This window comes from Lissotriton helveticus, chromosome 10 (genome assembly GCF_964261635.1).
Source record: "Lissotriton helveticus chromosome 10, aLisHel1.1, whole genome shotgun sequence".
In the NCBI taxonomy this organism is placed as follows: Eukaryota; Metazoa; Chordata; class Amphibia; order Caudata; family Salamandridae; genus Lissotriton; species Lissotriton helveticus.
This window is the reverse complement of record NC_136071.1, coordinates 1,304,475-1,325,048: the sequence shown is the minus strand read 5'-3', so window position 1 is coordinate 1,325,048 and position 20,574 is coordinate 1,304,475. Positions and strand designations below refer to the sequence as shown.

General features: G+C 49.8%; 1 protein-coding gene across 1 annotated transcript in view; it reads left to right on the top strand.

Annotated features, from left to right (window-relative positions):
• Positions 1-20,574, top strand: part of WDR45 (WD repeat domain 45) — a 71,044-nt gene that overhangs the window by 7,690 nt on the left and 42,780 nt on the right. The window contains exons 3-5 of the mRNA XM_078664492.1: positions 2,457-2,561; positions 13,700-13,805; positions 17,630-17,724. Of these exons, the coding sequence (XP_078520618.1) occupies positions 2,457-2,561; positions 13,700-13,805; positions 17,630-17,724 (306 nt within the window). The remainder of the gene's footprint in view (positions 1-2,456; positions 2,562-13,699; positions 13,806-17,629; positions 17,725-20,574) is intronic.

The following is a 20,574-nucleotide window of genomic DNA, read 5'->3' as shown; positions in this document are numbered from 1 at the left end:
GTTTCACTTTTTTGTGTGAAATCTGATCCAAGCTTGGCATTGCTGTGCAAAGTACCAAGTGTAGAGCAGCAGGAATAAAGACGTTTGAAAAGTCTGGTCTGTTCAGTGCCCGGATGTAGGGGACCAGGGACTGACACTTTTTTCACATTTCTAAGTAGTTGTGCATGGTAGCTCAGTACAGTTCTCGGACAGTGAGACTCATCAAGAGAGTTCCGTACAAGAACTGCCAAAGTTTAGGTCATGCTTAAAGGTTTGCTGCATCCTCAATCTAGGATTCCTTCCAAGAGCATGGCAATGAGATTTTTCATGTGAACGGAGTAAAGGTTGACTTCCCAGACTGAGATTGGTGTTTTCCTCAGCACTGCCCTTTGATACCAAGAAGAAAGAATGCATGTGGAATGGCCACCAGATGGCTACTTTCCATGGTTATACCTGTGACTTTCCACCAGACGGCCACCTTTCTATGCTTATACCTGTGACTTTCCACCCGACGGCCACCTTTTCCCATGCGTATACCTGTGTCTTGCCACCAGACAATCACCTTTCTATGCTTATACCTGTGATTTGCCAACAGATGGCTACTTTCCATGCTTATGCCTGTGAATTGCCACCAGACTGCCAGCTTTCTATGCTTATGCCTGTGATTGGCCACCAGACGGCCACCTTTCCAGTGCTTATGCCTATGACTTGCTATCAGAAGGCCACCTTTGTTTGTAACTTAAATTTAATTTGTAAATTAAATTTAATTTAAACCATACTTGGTTTGTGGGGAGCAGGGAGCCTAGCCGGGATGTAAATGTGTCCATTACGAGAAATGTTTCTATGCTTATGCCTGTGACTTGCCACCAGACGGCCACCTTTGTGTGCTTATGCCTGTGATTGGCCACCAGACGGCCACCTTTCTATGCTTATACCTGTGACTTGCTACCAGAAGGCCACCTTTGTGTGCTTATGCCTGTGACTTGCCACCAGACGGCCACCTTTCTATGCTTATACTTGTGACTTGCCACCAGACGGTCACCTTTCTTTACTTATACCTGTGACTTGCCACCAGACGGCCACCTTTCTATGCTTATACCTGTGACTTGCTACCAGAAGGCCACCTTTGTGTGCTTATGCCTGTGATTGGCCACCAGACGGCCACCTTTCTGCGCTTATCCCTGTGACTTGCCACCATGCTGCCACTTTTCTATGCTTATGCCTGTGACTTGCCACCAGACGTCCACCTTTCTAATCTTATGCCAGTGAGTTGCATGCAGGAGCCACCATTTCTGTGGGGTTTCTAGTCTGGACTGCCACAAGGAACTTTCTAGTTTTAACCAAGACTAATACATTTACTATGGTAGATAACCTTAGTCCTGTGGAAATGAGGCGTTGGATATCATCAAAGTGGCTGACCCATTGATGACACCCCAGGTCCCCTAGAAGCTAGAGATCAGAACATCAACACTTGTAGGCCACAAGGAGTAATGCAGCACTTGTACTCTGTATATTTATTTTTAGCCAATATCATCTCCAACTTGTACATCCGTTTCAAATCTATAATTACTATTCATTGTTTATTTACTGTGAACACCTACCTATGTCCGTCTCCCAGAAAAATCAATACACTAATCTGAGAAAGTGTAGCATTTTAAGATTCGATAATTTTACATATTAATATATGTGTGACTTTCATCTAGTCCTCACCAATTCCTAACAGAACTTGCACCAAATTCAATGATAGAAAGTCTGTATTGTTGTAGCTGATTATCACTTGACCTTGGAGCCAGGGGAACATGTAGTTCTATAAACATGTAAAGAATAAAGTTTCATATTTGTTTGTATCATGATCTTTAGAGCCACTGGACCACATTTGAGCTGTCTTGCTAAATGTCTCTAAAAGGTCTTACATTTTTAGTGGGTAAAGATCATTCACTCATGGTGGCAGGTGGAGAAATCTTCCATACTTTAGAAGCACTGCTGTTTTTTTGAGGCTGAGGGGTCTATACTTTCTCCAAAATCAATGTTGTGTTGCTATTTTAACACATCATTACAAACTGGGTTTTACCTTTTATAAATACTTGGTTTGTGGGGAGCAGGGAGCGTAGCCGCGATGTAAATGTGTCCATTACTTTGAGAAATGTTTATAATCCACATCCTCTAGGGATGAGGAGATACTTTCCCACCTTCTTATGCCCCCAATGTTCATTTTCTAATGTAGGGAGCCCGCAAACGTTTGTGGTTCGTTCACATTGCATAAATGTGGCCCAACCAGATGTCTGTCTCACACAGGCTCTCATGCACACAGTCTAACCCATGCTCTCACACACACAGTGATTGGTTTACATGCTAACTCTAGGTTAAAACTTGAAAATGAGACAAAATCTGGAAATCCAAGTGGTGCCAATGTTGAGTGAAAGCCTTATTCTGTGAAGTAGACATTGTCTTCTCTAATGCACCCCTTTCTCTCGCAGATCACGAGCAGGTGGGGAGCATCTGGCTGGTGGAAATGCTACATAGATCCAATCTCCTTGCCATCGTGGGTGGTGGCGGCAGTCCCAAGTTCTCTGAGATCTCAGGTAATTCCAATATAACCTGAACTCCAAGAACCATCTTTCTACTCTGCTGTGCCTCGCTGCACTGTGCTAGCTGCCTCTCCTCTTGCTGCTATCTCATTCTTTGCTTCTCCTGTCCCTGCTTCTCACTTCTCTGTGTTTTTTGCATCTCCCTAAGTTGCTTTCTTTTTCTTTTTCTCCTGTCTCTGCCTCTCGCTCCTCTATGCTTGCAGCTTTTACTCTAGTTGCCCTCCCATTCTTCACTTCTCCAGTTCCTACCTCTTTGTGCTCTCAGCCTCTCCTTTTGGTGCTCTCTGTCTTCTCCTACTTCTGCTTCTCGCTGCTGCTCTCTTATTCTTCGCTTTTCCTGTCTCTGCTTCTCCCTGCTGTGTGCTTGCAGCCTCTCCTTTTGCTGGTTTCTCATTATTTGCTTCTCCTGTCTGCTTCTCACTTCTCTGTGCTTGCAGCATCTCCTTTTTCTGCTCACTGTCTTCGCTTCTCCTGTTTGTTTCTCGCTGCTCTGTGCTTCACAGCCGCTCCTTGTGCTACTCTCTGTCTTTGCTTCTCCTGTCTTTGCTTCTCCCTGAAGCCTCTCCTTTTGCTGGTTTCTCATTCTTCGCTTCTCTGTTTCTCACTGCTCTCTGCTTGTAGCCTCTCCTTTTGCTGGTTTCTCATTCTTCGCTTCTCTTCTCTGTTTCTCACTGCTCTCTGCTTGTAGCCTCTCCTTTTGCTGGTTTCTCATTCTTCTCTTCTCCTGTCTGTTTCTTGCTGCTCTGTGCTTGCAGCCTCTCCCTTTGCTGGTTTCTCATTCTTCGCTTCTCCTGTCTGTTTCTCGCTGCTCTGTGCTTCACAGCCTCTGCTTTTTTTCTGCTCTCTGTCTTCGCTTTACCTGTTGTTGCGTCTCCCTGCAGCCTGTCCTTTTGCTGGTTTCTCATTCTTCGCTTCTCCTATCTTTGCTTCTCCCTGCTTTGTGCTTGAAGCCTCTCCCCTTGTTGCTCTGCATTCTCTGCATCTCTTCTCATCTCACTGCGCTGCCACTCCCTTCTTCCCTGAACCCCCCTCCCTTCTTTTTCCACCTCTATCTCTTGTTGTACAGCTTGTCTCTGCTCTGCCTCTCGCTGATCTTCATCTCTCTGCTTTGCCTCTACTGCCTCTGCCTCTCTTTCCCTTGCTACTCAAATAACTCCTTCCCTGCTCTGTCCTCTTGCCTTGCTTTCCATTACATCCCTCCCTCTCACTCCACTCTTTATCATTTTACTGCCTTAATTCTTTAATTCTCTTCCCACTGCACTTGTCTCTCAATACTCCTCACACTTGCTACAGGGTGTCCTTTTACACAGTCTGTCTCTTCAGTGCTTCTTACTGCTATTCACTGTCAAGTCCTGGCACTCTAATCACAGTGCCTGTCTCTGCTCTATCACTGGTCTGACTCTCAATACACTTTCCTTTCACTGCATCGCCTCTCACTGTCAGTGTGAGAGTTTGTCACCTTAATTACTGCTCTGGTTCACTCTGCTCTGGTTCACTCTGCTCTGGTTCACTCTGCTCTGGTTCACTCTGCTCTGGTTCACTCTGCTCTGGTTCACTCTGCTCTGGTTCACTCTGCTCTGGTTCACTCTGCTCTGGTTCACCCTGCTCTGGTTCACCCTGCTCTGGTTCACCCTGCTCTGGTTCACCCTGCTCTGCTTCACTCTGCTCTGGTTCACCCTGCTCTGGTTCACCCTGCTCTGGTCTGGTTCACTCTGCTCTGGTTCACTCTGCTCTGGTTCACTCTGCTCTGGTTCACTCTGCTCTGGTTCACTCTGCTCTGGTTCACCCTGCTCTGGTTCACTCTGCTCTGCTTCACTCTGCTCTGGTTCACTCTGCTCTGGTTCACTCTGCTCTGGTTCACTCTGCTCTGGTTCACTCTGCTCTGGTTCACTCTGCTCTGGTTCACTCTGCTCTGGTTCACTCTGCTCTGGTTCACTCTGCTCTGGTTCACTCTGCTCTGGTTCACTCTGCTCTGGTTCACTCTGCTCTGGTTCACTCTGCTCTGGTTCACTCTGCTCTGGTTCACTCTGCTCTGGTTCACTCTGCTCTGCTTCACTCTGCTCTGGTTCACTCTGCTCTGCTTCACTCTGCTCTGCTTCACTCTGCTCTGCTTCACTCTGCTCTGCTTCACTCTGCTCTGCTTCACTCTGCTCTGCTTCACTCTGCTCTGCTTCACTCTGCTCTGCTTCACTCTGCTCTGCTCTGCTTCGCTCTGCTCTGCTCTGCTTCGCTCTGCTCTGCTCTGCTCTGCTTCACTCTGCTCTGCTCTACTCTGCTTCGCTCTGCTTCACTCTGCTTTGCTCTGCTTCACTCTGCTCTGCTCTGCTTCACTCTGCTCTGCTTTGCTCTGCTTTGCTCTGCTCTGCTCTGCTCTGCTTCACTCTGCTCTGCTCTACTCTGCTTCGCTCTGCTTCACTCTGCTTTGCTCTGCTTCACTCTGCTCTGCTCTGCTTCACTCTGCTCTGCTTTGCTCTGCTTTGCTCTGCTTTGCTCTGCTCTGCTCTGCTTCGCTCTGCTCTGCTTCACTCTGCTCTGCTTCACTCTGCTCTGCTTCACTCTGCTCTGCTCTGCTTCACTCTGCTCTGCTCTGCTCTGCTTCACTCTGCTCTGCTCTACTCTGCTTCACTCTGCTTCACTCTGCTTTGCTCTGCTTCACTCTGCTCTGCTCTGCTTCACTCTGCTCTGCTTTGCTCTGCTTTGCTCTGCTCTGCTCTGCTCTGCTCTGCTCTGCTCTGCTTTGCTCTGCTCTGCTCTGCTTCGCTCTGCTCTGCTTCGCTCTGCTCTGCTTCGCTCTGCTCTGCTTCGCTCTGCTCTGCTTCGCTCTGCTCTGCTTCGCTCTGCTCTGCTTCGCTCTGCTCTGCTTCGCTCTGCTCTGCTTCGCTCTGCTCTGCTTCGCTCTGCTCTGCTTCGCTCTGCTCTGCTTCACTCTGCTCTAGTTCGCTCTGCTCTGCTTCACTCTGCTCTGCTTCGCTCTGCTCTGCTTCGCTCTGCTCTGCTTCGCTCTGCTCTGCTTCGCTCTGCTCTGCTTCGCTCTGCTCTGGTTCACTCTGCTCTGCTCTGGTTCACTCTGCTCTGCTCTGGTTCACTCTGCTCTGCTCTGCTTCGCTCTGCTTCGCTCTGCTTCACTCTGCTTTGCTCTGCTTCACTCTGCTCTGCTTTGCTCTGCTTTGCTCTGCTTCACTCTGCTCTGCTTTGCTCTGCTTTGCTCTGCTTCACTCTGCTCTGCTTTGCTCTGCTTCACTCTGCTCTGCTTTGCTTCGCTCTGCTCTGCTTCGCTCTGCTCTGCTTCACTCTGCTCTGCTTCGCTCTGCTCTGCTTCGCTCTGCTCTGCTTCACTCTGCTCTGCTTCGCTCTGCTCTGCTTCGCTCTGCTCTGCTTCACTCTGCTCTGCTTCGCTCTGCTCTGCTTCGCTCTGCTCTGCTTCGCTCTGCTCTGCTTCACTCTGCTCTGCTTCACTCTGCTCTGCTTCACTCTGCTCTGCTTCACTCTGCTCTGCTTCACTCTGCTCTGCTTCACTCTGCTCTGCTTCACTCTGCTCTGCTTCACTCTGCTCTGCTCTGGTTCACTCTGCTCTGCTCTGGTTCACTCTTCCCTGCTCTGGTTCACCCTGCTCTGCTCTGGTTCACTCTGCTCTGCTCTGGTTCACTCTGCTCTGCTCTGGTTCACTCTGCTCTGCTCTGGTTCACTCTGCTCTGCTCTGCTTCACTCTGCTTCGCTCTGCTTCACTCTGCTCTGCTTTGCTCTGCTTCACTCTGCTCTGCTTTGCTCTGCTTCACTCTGCTCTGCTTTGCTCTGCTTCACTCTGCTCTGCTTTGCTCTGCTTCACTCTGCTCTGCTTTGCTCTGCTTCACTCTGCTCTGCTTTGCTCTGCTTCACTCTGCTCTGCTTTGCTCTGCTTCGCTCTGCTTCACTCTGCTCTGCTTTGCTCTGCTTCACTCTGCTCTGCTTCACTCTGCTCTGCTTCACTCTGCTCTGCTTCACTCTGCTCTAGTTCACTCTGTTCTGCTCTAGTTCACTCTGTTCTGCTCTGGTTCACTCTGCTCTGCTCTGGTTCACTCTGCTCTGCTCTGCTTCGCTCTGCTCTGCTTTGCTCTGCTTCACTCTGCTCTAGTTCACTCTGCTCTAGTTCACTCTGCTCTGCTCTGGTTCACTCTGCTCTGCTCCACTCTGCTCTGCTCTGCTTCACTCTGCTCTGCTCCACTCTGCTCTGCTTCACTCTGCTCTACTCTGCTCCACTCTGCTCTGCTTCACTCTGCTCTACTCTGCTTCACTCTGCTCTGCTTCACTCTGCTCTGCTTCACTCGGCTCTGCTCTGGTTCACTCTGCTCTGGTTCACTCTGCTCTGCTTCACTCTGCTTCACTCTGCTCTGCTTCACTCTGCTCTGCTTCACTCTGCTCTGCTTCACTCTGCTCTGCTTCACTCTGCTCTGCTCCACTCTGCTCTGCTCTGGTTCACTCTGCTCTGGTTCACTCTGCTCTGCTCTGCTTCACTCTGCTCTGCTCTGGTTCACTCTGCTCTGCTCTGGTTCACTCTGCTCTGGTTCACTCTGCTCTGCTCTGCTTCACTCTGCTCTGGTTCGCTCTGCTCTGCTTCACTCTGCTCTGCTTCACTCTGCTCTGCTTCACTCTGCTCTGCTTCACTCTGCTCTGCTTCACTCTGCTCTGCTTCACTCTGCTCTGCTTCACTGCTCTGCTTCGCTCTGCTCTGCTTCGCTCTGCTCTGGTTCGCTCTGCTCTGCTTCGCTCTGCTCTGCTTCGCTCTGCTCTGCTTCGCTCTGCTCTGCTTCGCTCTGCTCTGCTTCGCTCTGCTCTGCTTCGCTCTGCTCTGCTTCGCTCTGCTCTGCTTCGCTCTGCTTCGCTCTGCTCTGCTTCGCTCTAGTTCACTCTGCTCTGCTTCGCTCTGCTCTGCTTCGCTCTGCTCTGCTTCGCTCTGCTCTGCTTCGCTCTGCTCTGCTTCACTCTGCTCTACTTCACTCTGCTCGGGTTCTCTGCGCGTTGCCTCTGGCTGCACTGCCGGTCACTGAACAGCCTCTTGCTGCTCTGATGCCCAATGCCCCTCTTTCACCGAGCTGCACTCTCTGTGCAGTCTCACTGCCTTGCAACCAGTGTCTTCAGTGGTACGTCCCTTTGTGACGTGTAAAGCTCTGCTATGCCCAGTGAAAGGCCCCTTATTGTTGCCCCCAGGACACTCTGGGCCGGATATAGATTTCGACAGACAGTGCTATCTGTCACCGTTGTGACTGAGTAACCCGTCAGCCAAGATCTAATTCAGACCGTCTTTAGTGGGGGGCCGATGTGTGATCATTCACCCCCCTGCATGTTAGCAGGCCCCCCCGTGGCCAGTAAAGGGTGGCAGTGCTTAGGGAGAGGAAGGGTTGCAGTGTGTGCGCAGGAATGCCCCTTAGTGGCCAGTGAAGGGTGTTTATGTTTAGGGAGAGGGAGGGCTCCAGTGTGTGCACAGGAAGGCCCCTCAGTGGCTAGTGAAGGGTGTCCGAGCTTAGGGGGACGCCTCTAGTGTGTGCACAGGAAGGCTCCTCAGTGGCCAGTGAAGTGTATTTGTACTCGGGGAGGGCTCCAGTGTGTGCATAGGAAGGCTCTGCAGTGTCCGGTGAAGTGTATTTGTGCTTCGGGAGGGAGAGGCTCCTGTATGCCAGGGAAGGGTGTTTGTGCATGGGGAGAGGGCTCCAGTGTGTGCACAGGAAGGCCCCTCTGTGGCCAGTGAAGGGGGTTTGTGCTTAGGGAGGGCTCCAGTGTGTGCACAGGAAGCCCCCTCAAGTGGCCGGTGAAGGGTGTTTGCGCTTAGGGAGGGCTCCAGTGTGTGTACAGGAAGCCCCTCAAGTGGCCGGTGAAGGGTGTTTACGCTTAGGGAGAGGGCTCGTGTGTACAGTAGCAGAGCTTGCATGTGTACCATGGCAGAACCTTCTTGTGTCCTGGCTTTGCCGGCCTTGTGTTTGGTTACAAATCTCCTGTGATGTGTGCAGTAGTAGGACCCCCGTGTGCAGTGGCAAGAACGTGTAGGCGCAGTGGCAGGTGTTCAGTGACGGGGTCTTTCTGTGTGCAGTAGCAAGAGCCACTGTGGAGTGGTAGGTTTGCAGTGGCTCTATGTGTGCAGTAAAGGGCTCCTCTATGTACAATACCAGGGCTTTCTAGCATTCTGTGACAGGGCCTAATGTGTGCATTTCTAGGGCCCTGGTGTACGCGACTCCAGCGCCCTGTGTATATAGAGCAGTATGTGCAGCGCCTGGCCTCTCAATGTGCAGCGCCTGGCCTCTCACTGTGCAGCGCCTGGCCTCTCACTGTGCAGCGCCTGGCCTCTCACTGTGCAGCGCCTGGGCCTCTCACTGTGCAGCGCCTGGCCTCTCAATGTGCAGCGCCTGGCCTCTCACTGTGCAGCGCCTGGCCTCTCACTGTGCAGCGCCTGGCCTCTCACTGTGCAGCGCCTGGCCTCTCACTGTGCAGCGCCTGGCCTCTCACTGTGCAGCGCCTGGGCCTCTCACTGTGCAGCGCCTGGGCCTCTCCCTGTGCAGCGCCTGGCCTCTCACTGTGCAGCGCCTGGCCTCTCACTGTGCAGCGCCTGGCCTCTCACTGTGCAGCGCCTGGCCTCTCACTGTGCAGCGCCTGGGCCTCTCACTGTGCAGCGCCTGGGCCTCTCACTGTGCAGCGCCTGGGCCTCTCACTGTGCAGCGCCTGGGCCTCTCACTGTGCAGCGCCTGGGCCTCTCACTGTGCAGCGCCTGGGCCTCTCACTGTGCAGCGCCTGGGCCTCTCACTGTGCAGCGCCTGGGCCTCTCACTGTGCAGCGCCTGGGCCTCTCACTGTGCAGCGCCTGGGCCTCTCACTGTGCAGCGCCTGGGCCTCTCACTGTGCAGCGCCTGGGCCTCTCAGTGTGCAGCGCCTGGGCCTCTCAGTGTGCAGCGCCTGGCCTCTCAGTGTGCAGCGCCTGGCCTCTCAGTGTGCAGCGCCTGGCCTCTCAGTGTGCAGCGCCTGGCCTGTAGATCTCCCGAGGCTTCGCCGGGAGCAACAGTGTTATTTTAATCCCTCCTGTTGACATTTTAAGACTTGTGCCTACCTGCTGAGTGCACAACGTTTAGCGCCAGGAACCAGCGCTCAGTTATTCTTTGGCTGCCCCTTCGCCTGCTTCCACGACCCAGACCGCCAGACCGCCTCCGCTGATCGCTTCCTCCTTGCCTCGCGTGGGGAGTGGGACGGGCGGACATCACACCTTGGGCGGGTCTGGGCTGGGCGTGCAGTCCTCTGGCTCCTCCACCCCCTGCCACGCCCCAATCGAAACTCCCCCCACATGTGTCCCTATATAATCACCTCCCCTTACCGACGGCGCAGCGGGCGGGCGCAGCGGGCGCGACGAAGGCGCGCCGAAGTTGCGCCTAAGTTAAGCCCGTCTGCGCCCGTCCGCGGCCGACCGGGGCTAGGGGCACATCACCCTGCCCAAATTATCTCCTACACTTCTTCCCAACTCCACAGTCTACAGGGTCCATGGTATCTATCTCCTTCGACTCACTCACGCATATCCCTGCTTGATTTATCCTCTGCTTCTCACTGCTCTTGTTCATCTGCCTCTCTCACTCCCGCTCCTCCTCCCAAAGAGGATGTCATCGCAGCTCCAGTTAAAACCCTCAAGGCCTATTATTTGAATACCAGATCGGCGGTGGCTCATTCACATGAACTATCAGTGTTGTTAGATCTCCATGCACCGGATCTTCTCCTCCTAACCGAGACATGGTTCTGCGATGACTCTCTACCTACTTTGCTAGCCACTCTGCCCGTCCCTTACTACGCCCTTCGAGCGGACCGTTCATCTGGCAGAATGGGGGGTGGCGTTTCAGTCATTGCCCGCGCTGATCTTCCATTTCAACTGCTCTCTCTCCCCGACATCGCCACCACCGAGTATCTCGCTATCCGCACCACGTCTATATCCCCCCCTCTCACCTGTGTTCTCATCTATCGCCCTCCCCAGTCACCTTTACGCTTTCTTCCTGATTTTCAGGAGGTGCTAGCCACCCTCTCTGTTAACAATTCTTCTGTGTTACTACTGGGCGATTTCAACTTCTGGCCTTCCGACCCAGCAGTGTGTTTATCTTCAAGAGAGTTCTCAGACACACTTCTATCTCTTAATTTTGTTTCCCATGTTTCTTCCCCCACTCACGTCAAGGGGCATATCTTGGACCAGATTTGGTCCTTGAACTGCCCTGTTGACTCCCTTTCTATCTCTCCCTGCTCTTGGTCTGACCACCACTTGATTTCTTTTGTTCTCCCTATTAGTTCTACGCCCAGGGTCCCCCTTCCTAAAAATGTCTGGGTCCGCTCGTGGAGCAGAGGTGACCCGGCGAACTTGTCTGCCCTTTTAAGTGCTTCCTACCCCGTCTTACACGGTCTTTCCACCTTGGCTCAGGCCAACATCATTGAACAATGGCTCTCCTCAGCCAGCGAGTCCATTGCCCCTTTGAAGCGATTGACTTCCAAGCGGGAGAAAGATGCCAATTTGTGGTTTATCGATGACCTTAAAACCATCAAATTATCGGTACGCCGTGCTGAGAGGGCCTGGAGGAGAAACTATTGTCCCATCTTAAGAGCTGACTTCACTACTCTATTAGCCCAATATAAGAATGCTATCTTGGCGGTTAAAACAGCCTATTTCTCCTCCAAGATCCTCACAGCCGAGAACCAATCAAAGGAAATCTTTTCGATTGTTCAGAACCTAGCCTTTTCAGATCGCACCTCCCTCAAGCCCTCCCCCTCCCAGGCCCTCTGTCACTCTTTGAATAGTTTTTTCATTGATAAAATCGCCGCTATCAAAGCCAGCCTCCCTTCACCTTCCCCGTTTTTTGTTGATCCTCAGTGCCCTCCTCCGCAAGGACAACTAAATATTCTCCCCCTTCTGACCAAGGAATCCTTTACATCATTAATTCCCCTTGTAAAATCTGGTTCTCCCCTTGATATCTGTCCCGCTCACATACTTCGTCTCATTTACACCTCTTGCCCCGATCCTCCCCTTCACTTTCTCAACAGCTCCCTTTCTCAGGGGGTTGTCCCCAACCCTTTGAAGTCTGCTATCATTTTACCTATTTTAAAGAAGCCTGGCGTGGACCCTTCGATCCCAGCCAACTATCGCCCCATTTCTCTCCTACCATTTTTGGCCAAGGTGCTCGAGCGCCATGTCACCAGGTCTCTGAGCACCTTTGTGGAAGAGAATGGGGTATTGGCTTCCCGTCAGGCTGGTTTTCGCCCTGCACACTCTACGGAGTCCGTAGTCCTTTCGGTCCTCGACAACCTCAGGGAGGGGAGGGATACCAATCAATCCCAGGCATTGGTCCTCCTCGATCTCTCTGCCGCCTTTGACACGGTGGATCACACCATCTTACTCTCCCGTGTCGCGGCGGCGGGGATCGGGGGCACGGCCCTGGTATGGTTATCCTCCTTCCTGAGGGACCGCACCCAGGCAGTTCGCCTGGGTGACTTCTCTGCGGACTTCCGGAAAGTTCAGTGCGGGGTCCCCCAAGGTTCCTCCCTTTCTCCTCTTCTGTTCAACCTTTACATTTCTCCCCTCATTTTTACTTTAGAACACATGGAGGTCTCCGTATATAACTATGCGGATGACCTCCAACTTGTTTTCAACCTATCTTCTTCTCCTGCTTCTATCTCTAATTTCCAGTCTACTATGATCTTTATCCGATACTGGATGGATTTCAACCACCTGAAACTCAACCCCGATAAGACCGAGATGGTGTTGACGGGTGGTTGCTCCAGTCCCTGGTCTTCACTTTTCTGGCCCCCTTCCCTTGGTCTACCTCCGGTCCCTTCTACCTCTGTCAAGACCCTAGGTATTAAACTCAACTCTCACCTTACCCTTCACTCCCAGGTTAGTTCTGTGGTTTCTTCTTCCTTTTTTTCTCTCCGTACCATCCGCAAGGTCTCTCGATTTTTCACCTTCGAGGCCTTGAAGCTGATCGTCCTTGCGATGGTCATCTCCCGCCTGGATTATGGCAACGCCCTATATGCAGGTATACCTGCATACAGTCTTAGGCGGTTGCAGATGATTCAAAACCTGGCGGCTCGGTTGGTCTTTAACCTTCCCAAATCCTCACATGTCACTCCCCTCCTGAAAACCTTACATTGGCTCCTGGTCCGGGAACGTGTCCAATTCAAGCTTGCGACTATCACCTACCAGGCTCGACTGGGCACGGCCCCTGCTTTCATTTCCTCGGAGATTATCCCTTACTTTCCAGCCAGGGAGCTCCGATCCTCTTCTCAATTTTTGTTGACAGTCCCCCGGTTTCGTCGGAAAAAATGGGGGGGCTCCAAATTTGCGACCCTTGCCCCAGCTCTCTGGAATTCATTACCCTTAGAGCTCAGATCCCTAACTCCATATTCCCAGTTTCGAAAGAAACTTAAAACTTATTTTTTCAGTAAAATCTTTATTTAGTCCCCGGTCATCTGTCCCCCTCCCTTTGTCCCCTGTGGAGATCTGCTAGTTACAGCGCCATGAAACCGCTGGTGAAGGAGCGCTATATAAAAACTTTTAAACTCAAACTCCAACTCAAACTCTCACTGTGCAGCGCCTGGCCTCTCAGTGTGCAGCGCCTGGCCTCTCAGTGTGCAGCGCCTGGCCTCTCACTGTGCAGCGCCTGGCCTCTCAGTGTGCAGCGCCTGGCCTCTCAGTGTGCAGCGCCTGGCCTCTCACTGTGCAGCGCCTGGGCCTCTCACTGTGCAGCGCCTGGGCCTCTCAGTGTGCAGCGCCTGGGCCTCTCAGTGTGCAGCGCCTGGGCCTCTCAGTGTGCAGAGCCTGGGCCTCTCACTGTGCAGCGCCTGGCCTCTCAGTGTGCAGCGCCTGGGCCTCTCACTGTGCAGCGCCTGGCCTCTCAGTGTGCAGCGCCTGGGCCTCTCAGTGTGCAGAGCCTGGGCCTCTCAGTGTGCAGCGCCTGGCCTCTCAGTGTGCAGCGCCTGGCCTCACTGTGCAGTGTCAGGGCCATGGTTGTGTTGTGGAGGGACCTCTGTATGCACACTCGCAGGGCTCCTTTTGTACAGTCTGGGCCTCCCTGTGGGCAGTGGCAGGTCCCTCTGTGTGTGCTGTGAGGGCCCTTCTGTGATTGCTCACAACACTTTCTTTCTCTACAGTTCTCATCTGGGATGATGCCCGTGAGGGGAAGGAGGGGAAGGATAAACTGGTTTTGGAATTCACCTTCACCAAACCGGTGCTGGCCGTCCGGGTGCGACACGATAAGTGAGTATAACGATGGCTGCACATTGGGGAGGAGGGTGCAGCGACACCAGGATTCAACAGGTGTTTTTTTTTTTTAAATGTTTTTATTAAACGGAACAAAAGAGGAAATGATACATACAAATGAAATGATAAGCATTACGTAGATCAAGAGAGCATAGCAACCTTGTTCATCATTTAAGTTGCATATTAGGAATATACGTAGTGACAAATCAACATCATAAATCTTTACATGTCCAATGTGTGCTATTCTGAGGTATTGCCATCGTCTTCAAGCCTTGGAGGCTCACAAATATTACCACGAAACCTATTCCAAGCCCCCTGGATTCAACAGGTTTGTGCTTAGATTCTGGATCTAGATCACAAACGCTCACAACAGTTTAGTCCCTTCCACTAATGTGGTCACAAGCACGCACCGCACAGGAGATCAGCCCCGTGTACGAATGTGGTGGTGACAGAACTTCACTGGAGTTTATGCAAACCCTCTACCCCGCGACAATACACATCAGTGCGCATGCAAAGCCGCAGCGCCCTTCTACCAACCTACCCATCTATATCTGATGCCCCTTCTCCTGCCTAAAGTCACCTGTGCAGGGAGGAGGCTGTCAACATTCCCCCCCACACTCCTACAACCCTCAAATATACAGAGAGACCACACAGCCAAAGGTGTTAGAGTACAGGTAGACATGTACCCCAGGCAGAGACACGTGTGTGCACAACATGTTTTAGGCAGCTCATTGTTGTGTCTGTCATATCTGACCCCGATTGTAGATCACTGACTAGAGGCTGATGGATGTACGATGTAACAGCGCGATCAAAATCATCGCGGTACATCACAACTCATCTTTTACAACGCAAGTCGTTACCACGACTTGCGCTGTAGGGCTCTGGACTTAGGAATAGTTAGATTTACTATTCCAACTCCAGCCTACGTACAGTAGGGAAGGTGTTGGAATAGTAAATCTACTATTCCTTAGTCTACAGCGCCCTCCAGTGCAAGTCGTGGTAACGACTTGCGTTGTAAAAGACGCGTTGTAATGGCACCGCAGTGTTTTAACCGCGTTGTGACGGTCGTTCACCGAGGCTGATACCAGAGACTGAATCACTTTACAGAATCTTAATTGAGACCCAAAAAACGTTATGGTATTATCTGCCTCGGGCACCAGGACAATAGGCCTTGCTCATCTGCTGGACTTTGATGACTGCAGTCTCGTGAACCTCCCTCATTCAGCCTTTGAGGCTGCTGGGAGGGCCGGGTAATGTAGTAGTAAAGCGTAGTATTTTACTAGGCTAGAGGCGTGGGAGCCACTGAAAAACTTAGACCAGAAACATGGCTCTGCTCTGGGTCCTCTTGTAATCTCGAACCAAACCCAAGCTGAACCTTTATGTAGTTTCTGTCCCTCACTGTTCCCTCAATCACCTTTTTGTCTAGGACGTCATCTTTTAACTTGATTTAACCTATAATACTTGCATGTATTTAGCATAGCCCATGGATGCAGCTCCTCAAAGACTTAACGGCAAAGAACTAACCTTAGTTTTAAAACCGGAGCAAGGCGGAGGCATCCATCTAGCGGCTGAATTGAACAACCATGAATCCTGGGACCAGTCTCTGCTTCCCTGCTTGACCAAATTGTGTGATCCTAGGCAATTACCTTAGTTGTCTGTGCCTCTTTGTTCCTAACATTTTCAAGCACCTTGAAATATCAGTTCAGGCTATCTGCTGTACCAGAACAATTCTTGTATATGTTTAAATAGACTTTAATGGTTCTCCATCCATAATAACAGCGCAGGCCGCATAGAATGTGTAGACGGCCTTTAGTCTCTCTAATGACATGGACGTCAGGCCTATGGAAAGAGGAAGAGACTTTTTCTAAGTTTATGTTTAGAAACTTTCACTTCTAATAAATGCCACTCAACACAGTGATACAGACCACGTCTGTAAAGTGAAACTCTTCAGTGTGAAACAATGCACCCTTTGAGCTTAGAAATGTCTTTATCTTGTTTTCAGTTTACAGACCAAAGATGATGTTGATCTGTTCAAATTAGGGCTCTTAGAACCAAACCAGATCCTGGGCTCCGCTCGGCTCTTCCTGTGAGTTTTCTGGCTTGCCCACCTTCATGCGAGGTTGGCTCCATAAGGGTTTTGTAAACAAAGGTGGAACGTTCTCAAATTCTGTACTCTCTCACACTTATTCCTACGTCTGTCCAAATTCAGTTGTATGAAATTCGTGTTTATGCAGCTTAAACAGGTGAAAATGAGCACAATTCTTTAGGTTGTTTTGTCCATTCTGAGGTCTGAAACTCTGAAGGGTGCACAGATTGTGAAACATGTAAACACTGAATGCTGCGCTAATGGTGTTTATAGGGCGTGCAGCGTATGAGCTTATGGGCATCTGTGCAAAGAGCTTCTCAGGGAAAACCAGAGCCCTTCTTGCAGTTGGCCAAGAAGTGAAAGATGGGATCCCATTCCCTCTCTCTGCTCCTCCTGTGGATATGAACACTGTCCTCTCATGCAGCCACATAGTTTGTTCCATTGATTGTCCCAACCACCTTGTGACTTCCAGTCCCTGCAGCATCTTTCGGGTTTGATTGGTTCTATATGTCCAGGGTCATAGCTTCAGAGCGGTATTTGGGGTGTTGCACCCCCCCTAATAAATGTATTTTCTGATAAATAGTTGGGTACAGATGCTTTCAGTCAAGTATAACAATTGCATTTTTCTCAGAATAGTTGCAGCCTTTTCGTAGCCCGAATCAAGATTGGGTCAAGTAACGGTAAATTCAAAGATGATTGGCCTTTGGGCAAGGATCCCACTGACACTCTATCCTCTCTGTGTCCAAACTATGCCATGACAAAAATTGAATCAGTTGTTGGTGCGCACTTTACAGTTGTAATAAAATAAACAACCTCTGCACTCACTGATGGTCAGAGACGTCTATTTAAGATACCAGAGGATGCAATGAACAACGAGGCTAAGATTGTCAAGACTTTTTGTAAGCGCTGCAGTGCGGTCATTGGAAGAACGCCTTACTAGACCTCATTGTGTGTTATGGCTCAATTCCTTTTATTGGTATTTTCAAAACAGGACCAAAATCAGCAATGCTAGTCTCAGAACACGCGGGAGGTCGCTAATCAAAACCTCCTGAAACCAGACTTATCTCCTCCTCTGCATTCTTTAAAAAAGAAGTAAAAGCTATCCTCATGACTAAATTCACCTGAACTTGTAATTTGGATCTATTTGAGACTCTACACCTATCTGCACTATTGTTTGTCTGATTGTCGATATGTATCACTGGTTTTAGTCAATTATTATGCTCCCCCATGTATCCACCCTATTTTGCTTTTCATTTTTTACCTACAACTATTCTTTGCTCAAGTTTGTTAATCACTTCCATGTTTCCTGTTTCCTTACCCCCTGTATTTGTAAAGCGCTCTGATATCTGCAAAGATCTTGTTTGCGCTATATAAAACTCTCAAAATAAAAAAATATGTGGAGGTGTCTGATGAATTTCACCAGAACTTTTTAGATACACACATATAACGCTGTTTTGAAAGTTCCCTGAAATATTGATTTTACAAAATATAATACTACTATAAAACCAAGTTTGTTTCCCTTTCCACTGCCGGTTAGGCCCCTCTCATTCATCAAGCTTGTATAATTTATTTTAACATTATATGTTAGCGTGACTATTGGAAATTCCGAAGATCACCCCCTTCCATACTTACTGACCAAGCTACGCCCCTGTCTGCGTCACTACCAAGCACCGCTTTGACTCTCTTCTCACAGTGTCTATGTTGTCTTATTGATCCGTGTTTTTCTTTTCCTCAGGATAATAATTGTTCTACGAAACCGGATCTATGTCTATTCCTATCCAGACAATCCGATCAAGCTTTTCGAGTTTGATACACGGGATAATCCGAAAGGTAAGTACACTTATCTCCGCCGTCTAGCAGCAGATACTGCTTTGGGGTCTCTCTCTGACCCAGGGGGTCTTGTCACTTTGTCTTGGGGTCTCCTGATGTGACACAGGGTGCTTGTTGTTAAGTCTGAGGGGTTTTGTTGGTCTGTCTTTGGGTTCCTGCTCTGTCTCTGATCTGATTCTCTTTGTCTCTTCAGTCGCTTCACTCTTGTCTCTGTGTTCCCGTTGTTCTATTACTGGAGTTTGGGTTATTTTCTGTTCTGATTGGCCTGGCATCCATTTGATTTCTCATTAGGTTGGAGGGGGGCCATTCACCGATTTGTCTATGAGCATCTTATTGGTTTTCCCTAATGGTTTCACCAGTCCCCCCCCCCCCCCCCCCCCCCCCAGCCGGGCCGTACGCTGTTCCCCCTCCGCCCCTATATAAGCTGAGCCACACCCGCCACACCCTCGACCGCACCTGCTTTGCCCCTATATAAGCTGGGCTGCGCACACTCCCACCTCCTCCCTTATAAAAGCCGGGCCACAGGCGCTTCCCCCTCTGTCCTTGTATATGCCGAGCCCGAGTACTCACCTAGTCCCCCTGCTCCACAACGCCAAGCTCATGTACGCTTTAAGGTACAGAAATAGAGAGTTTTCTCATAAAAGGAGGCTGCCTGGACATGGAAAGACGGCTGGGTACACACTACCAGATGTACGGGTGTTTAAAAAAAACAAATCGATGCAAAGAGGCTTTTGTAGATTCATGCTTTGCACACTCTGTGGTATATAAATAAATAATACCGGATCTAGGTTTGACTGGACATAGCAATAACAGATAGCTCAATAAATAAGAGTCAAGATTCGAGGTAGTAGGAGTTTGCAGGTTTAATACAGCATAAGGACAGGAACAGGACAACCTGCACGGGAACAGGATGGCAGGGCCCTGCAGGGGGGACAGGGAATGAGCGCGCTAACTTTAATAACAGTACACAAGTATATATACTAAAACAGTTGCATTACAGTGAATACAATAGGCGGAGCAGTGGGTGTGGTCAATAGCAGTCGCGAAAGATAAGGGTGAAAGTGGGTGTAGCAAGGCGTATACATAGACATGTGATGTAAACGTAACAGAATATGTCATTAATGGGGCGGAAACATGGAGGGGGCTACCTAAGGAGCCGGGACCTCTAACCTAATGGTGCGCGCAAACTGACAATGACGTGTTACTAGGAGAAGCTGGGGGCTATGAACTCTGTGCTAGGAGCAGAGACTGAAGTCTGGAGAGTCAGGGCGACATGTGCCTAAACAATATCTAGTATCTGATGTTTAGAGAACATGTTGATAGAATCCAAAAGTTATCGGGGTAAAGGCTAACAGACTCTAAGACTGGTGCATGCATTATTCTACATGTAGTGCGTGTTGAGGAATATAAAATGACCATAAATACAGTATTTCTCTTACATGGAGACGTAAAGGCTAGACAATGACGGAAACTATTGATGCGATTCAGTAGCTTAGGAATGCAGAGAAGGAGGGCTGGACTGATAACTAGAATCATAACATACTCTTGGCAGACTCAGAGGCAGAGCCAGGCTGAGCCGGGCACTGTGAGGCAGGAAGTAAGTGAAGGGTCAGGAATACAGGTGGGGGCTGTATCGCTCCTCAGCGAGGGTTCAGGAGACAGGAGCTGAATCTGGTGTCCGGGCCCTTTTGAGGCCTAGAAAACGGGGACTTTACAATGAAATAACGTGCACACTGAGAAACGTGGCAACGTAACTTTACATAGGCCTAATACTTGTAGTTTTCATGAGAACTGGAAACTGGCATACTAGAGATGGACACAACTGTAATTGCATCTTAAATCGAACATGGGGAATACATATGCATATTAATCATGCATACATAACATAAGATGGGGAACACGTAGGGACACAGAACATGGCAAAATTTACTTTTCCACATTCCCTCCTTGTCACTACGTTTCCATCAGGAAACATCAATATTCATGATACCATCTATCATTTCATACAGTATCATTTGCTCGTCTCGAATTTTCTTGGAACTGGATTTAGAACGGGACTTGGAACTAGGAATACAAGAGGTAGCACAAATGCCGCAAATCGCAGGGCCACATTGTATACAGAGGCAGCAACTGAATATGATCGCTACTGCAATACCTAGAAATGACAATACTTTCCATCCCCAGGCGGAAATCATATTCCAGAACCAACCGGACCATGTCCAGGTGCCTGGATCTTGGTGTAACATATGGGCAATTTTATGGAGTCTGGTTATAGCTGAATAAACAGACGGCGCGTTATTAGGAATGAAAATGCAGCAACTAGATCCGATGACTCTACATGCCCCGCCCCTATCGGCCAGTATGACGTCAAGGACGAGACGATTCTGGAGCACGACAATTCTCATAAAGGATTGCTCTTCGGTTAAGTTACCTAGAGCAGAGGTAGTCTCAATCACTACTGCTTCAAGGGTTCTGGTTAATCTACGTATCAGTTTACTATTCACGACAGTACCTAAGTAGGGGAAGGCACCTTTATTGATATCTATGTATTGCTCTAGAGCAGTTTCAGTATAATCGACAATCGGGAGATTTCTCTTGTGTCTAGTATGTACTAGGTGGGAATTCCTATGATAGTCAGGTGGGGCTAGAAAAACTGGTGGCAGTAGGAAGGCAATGTAACAGATACCATCCCAATCGAGGGGCAGACGAACATATGCGGTTTGACCACAAACAAAATAGGAATGACGTGAGGCTTTGAAAATAGATTTCCTACTGTCACTATACTTGACAATAGTAGTACAATCACTATGGCCTACATGTACGGAACCATTCTTTCGGACACATAATTCA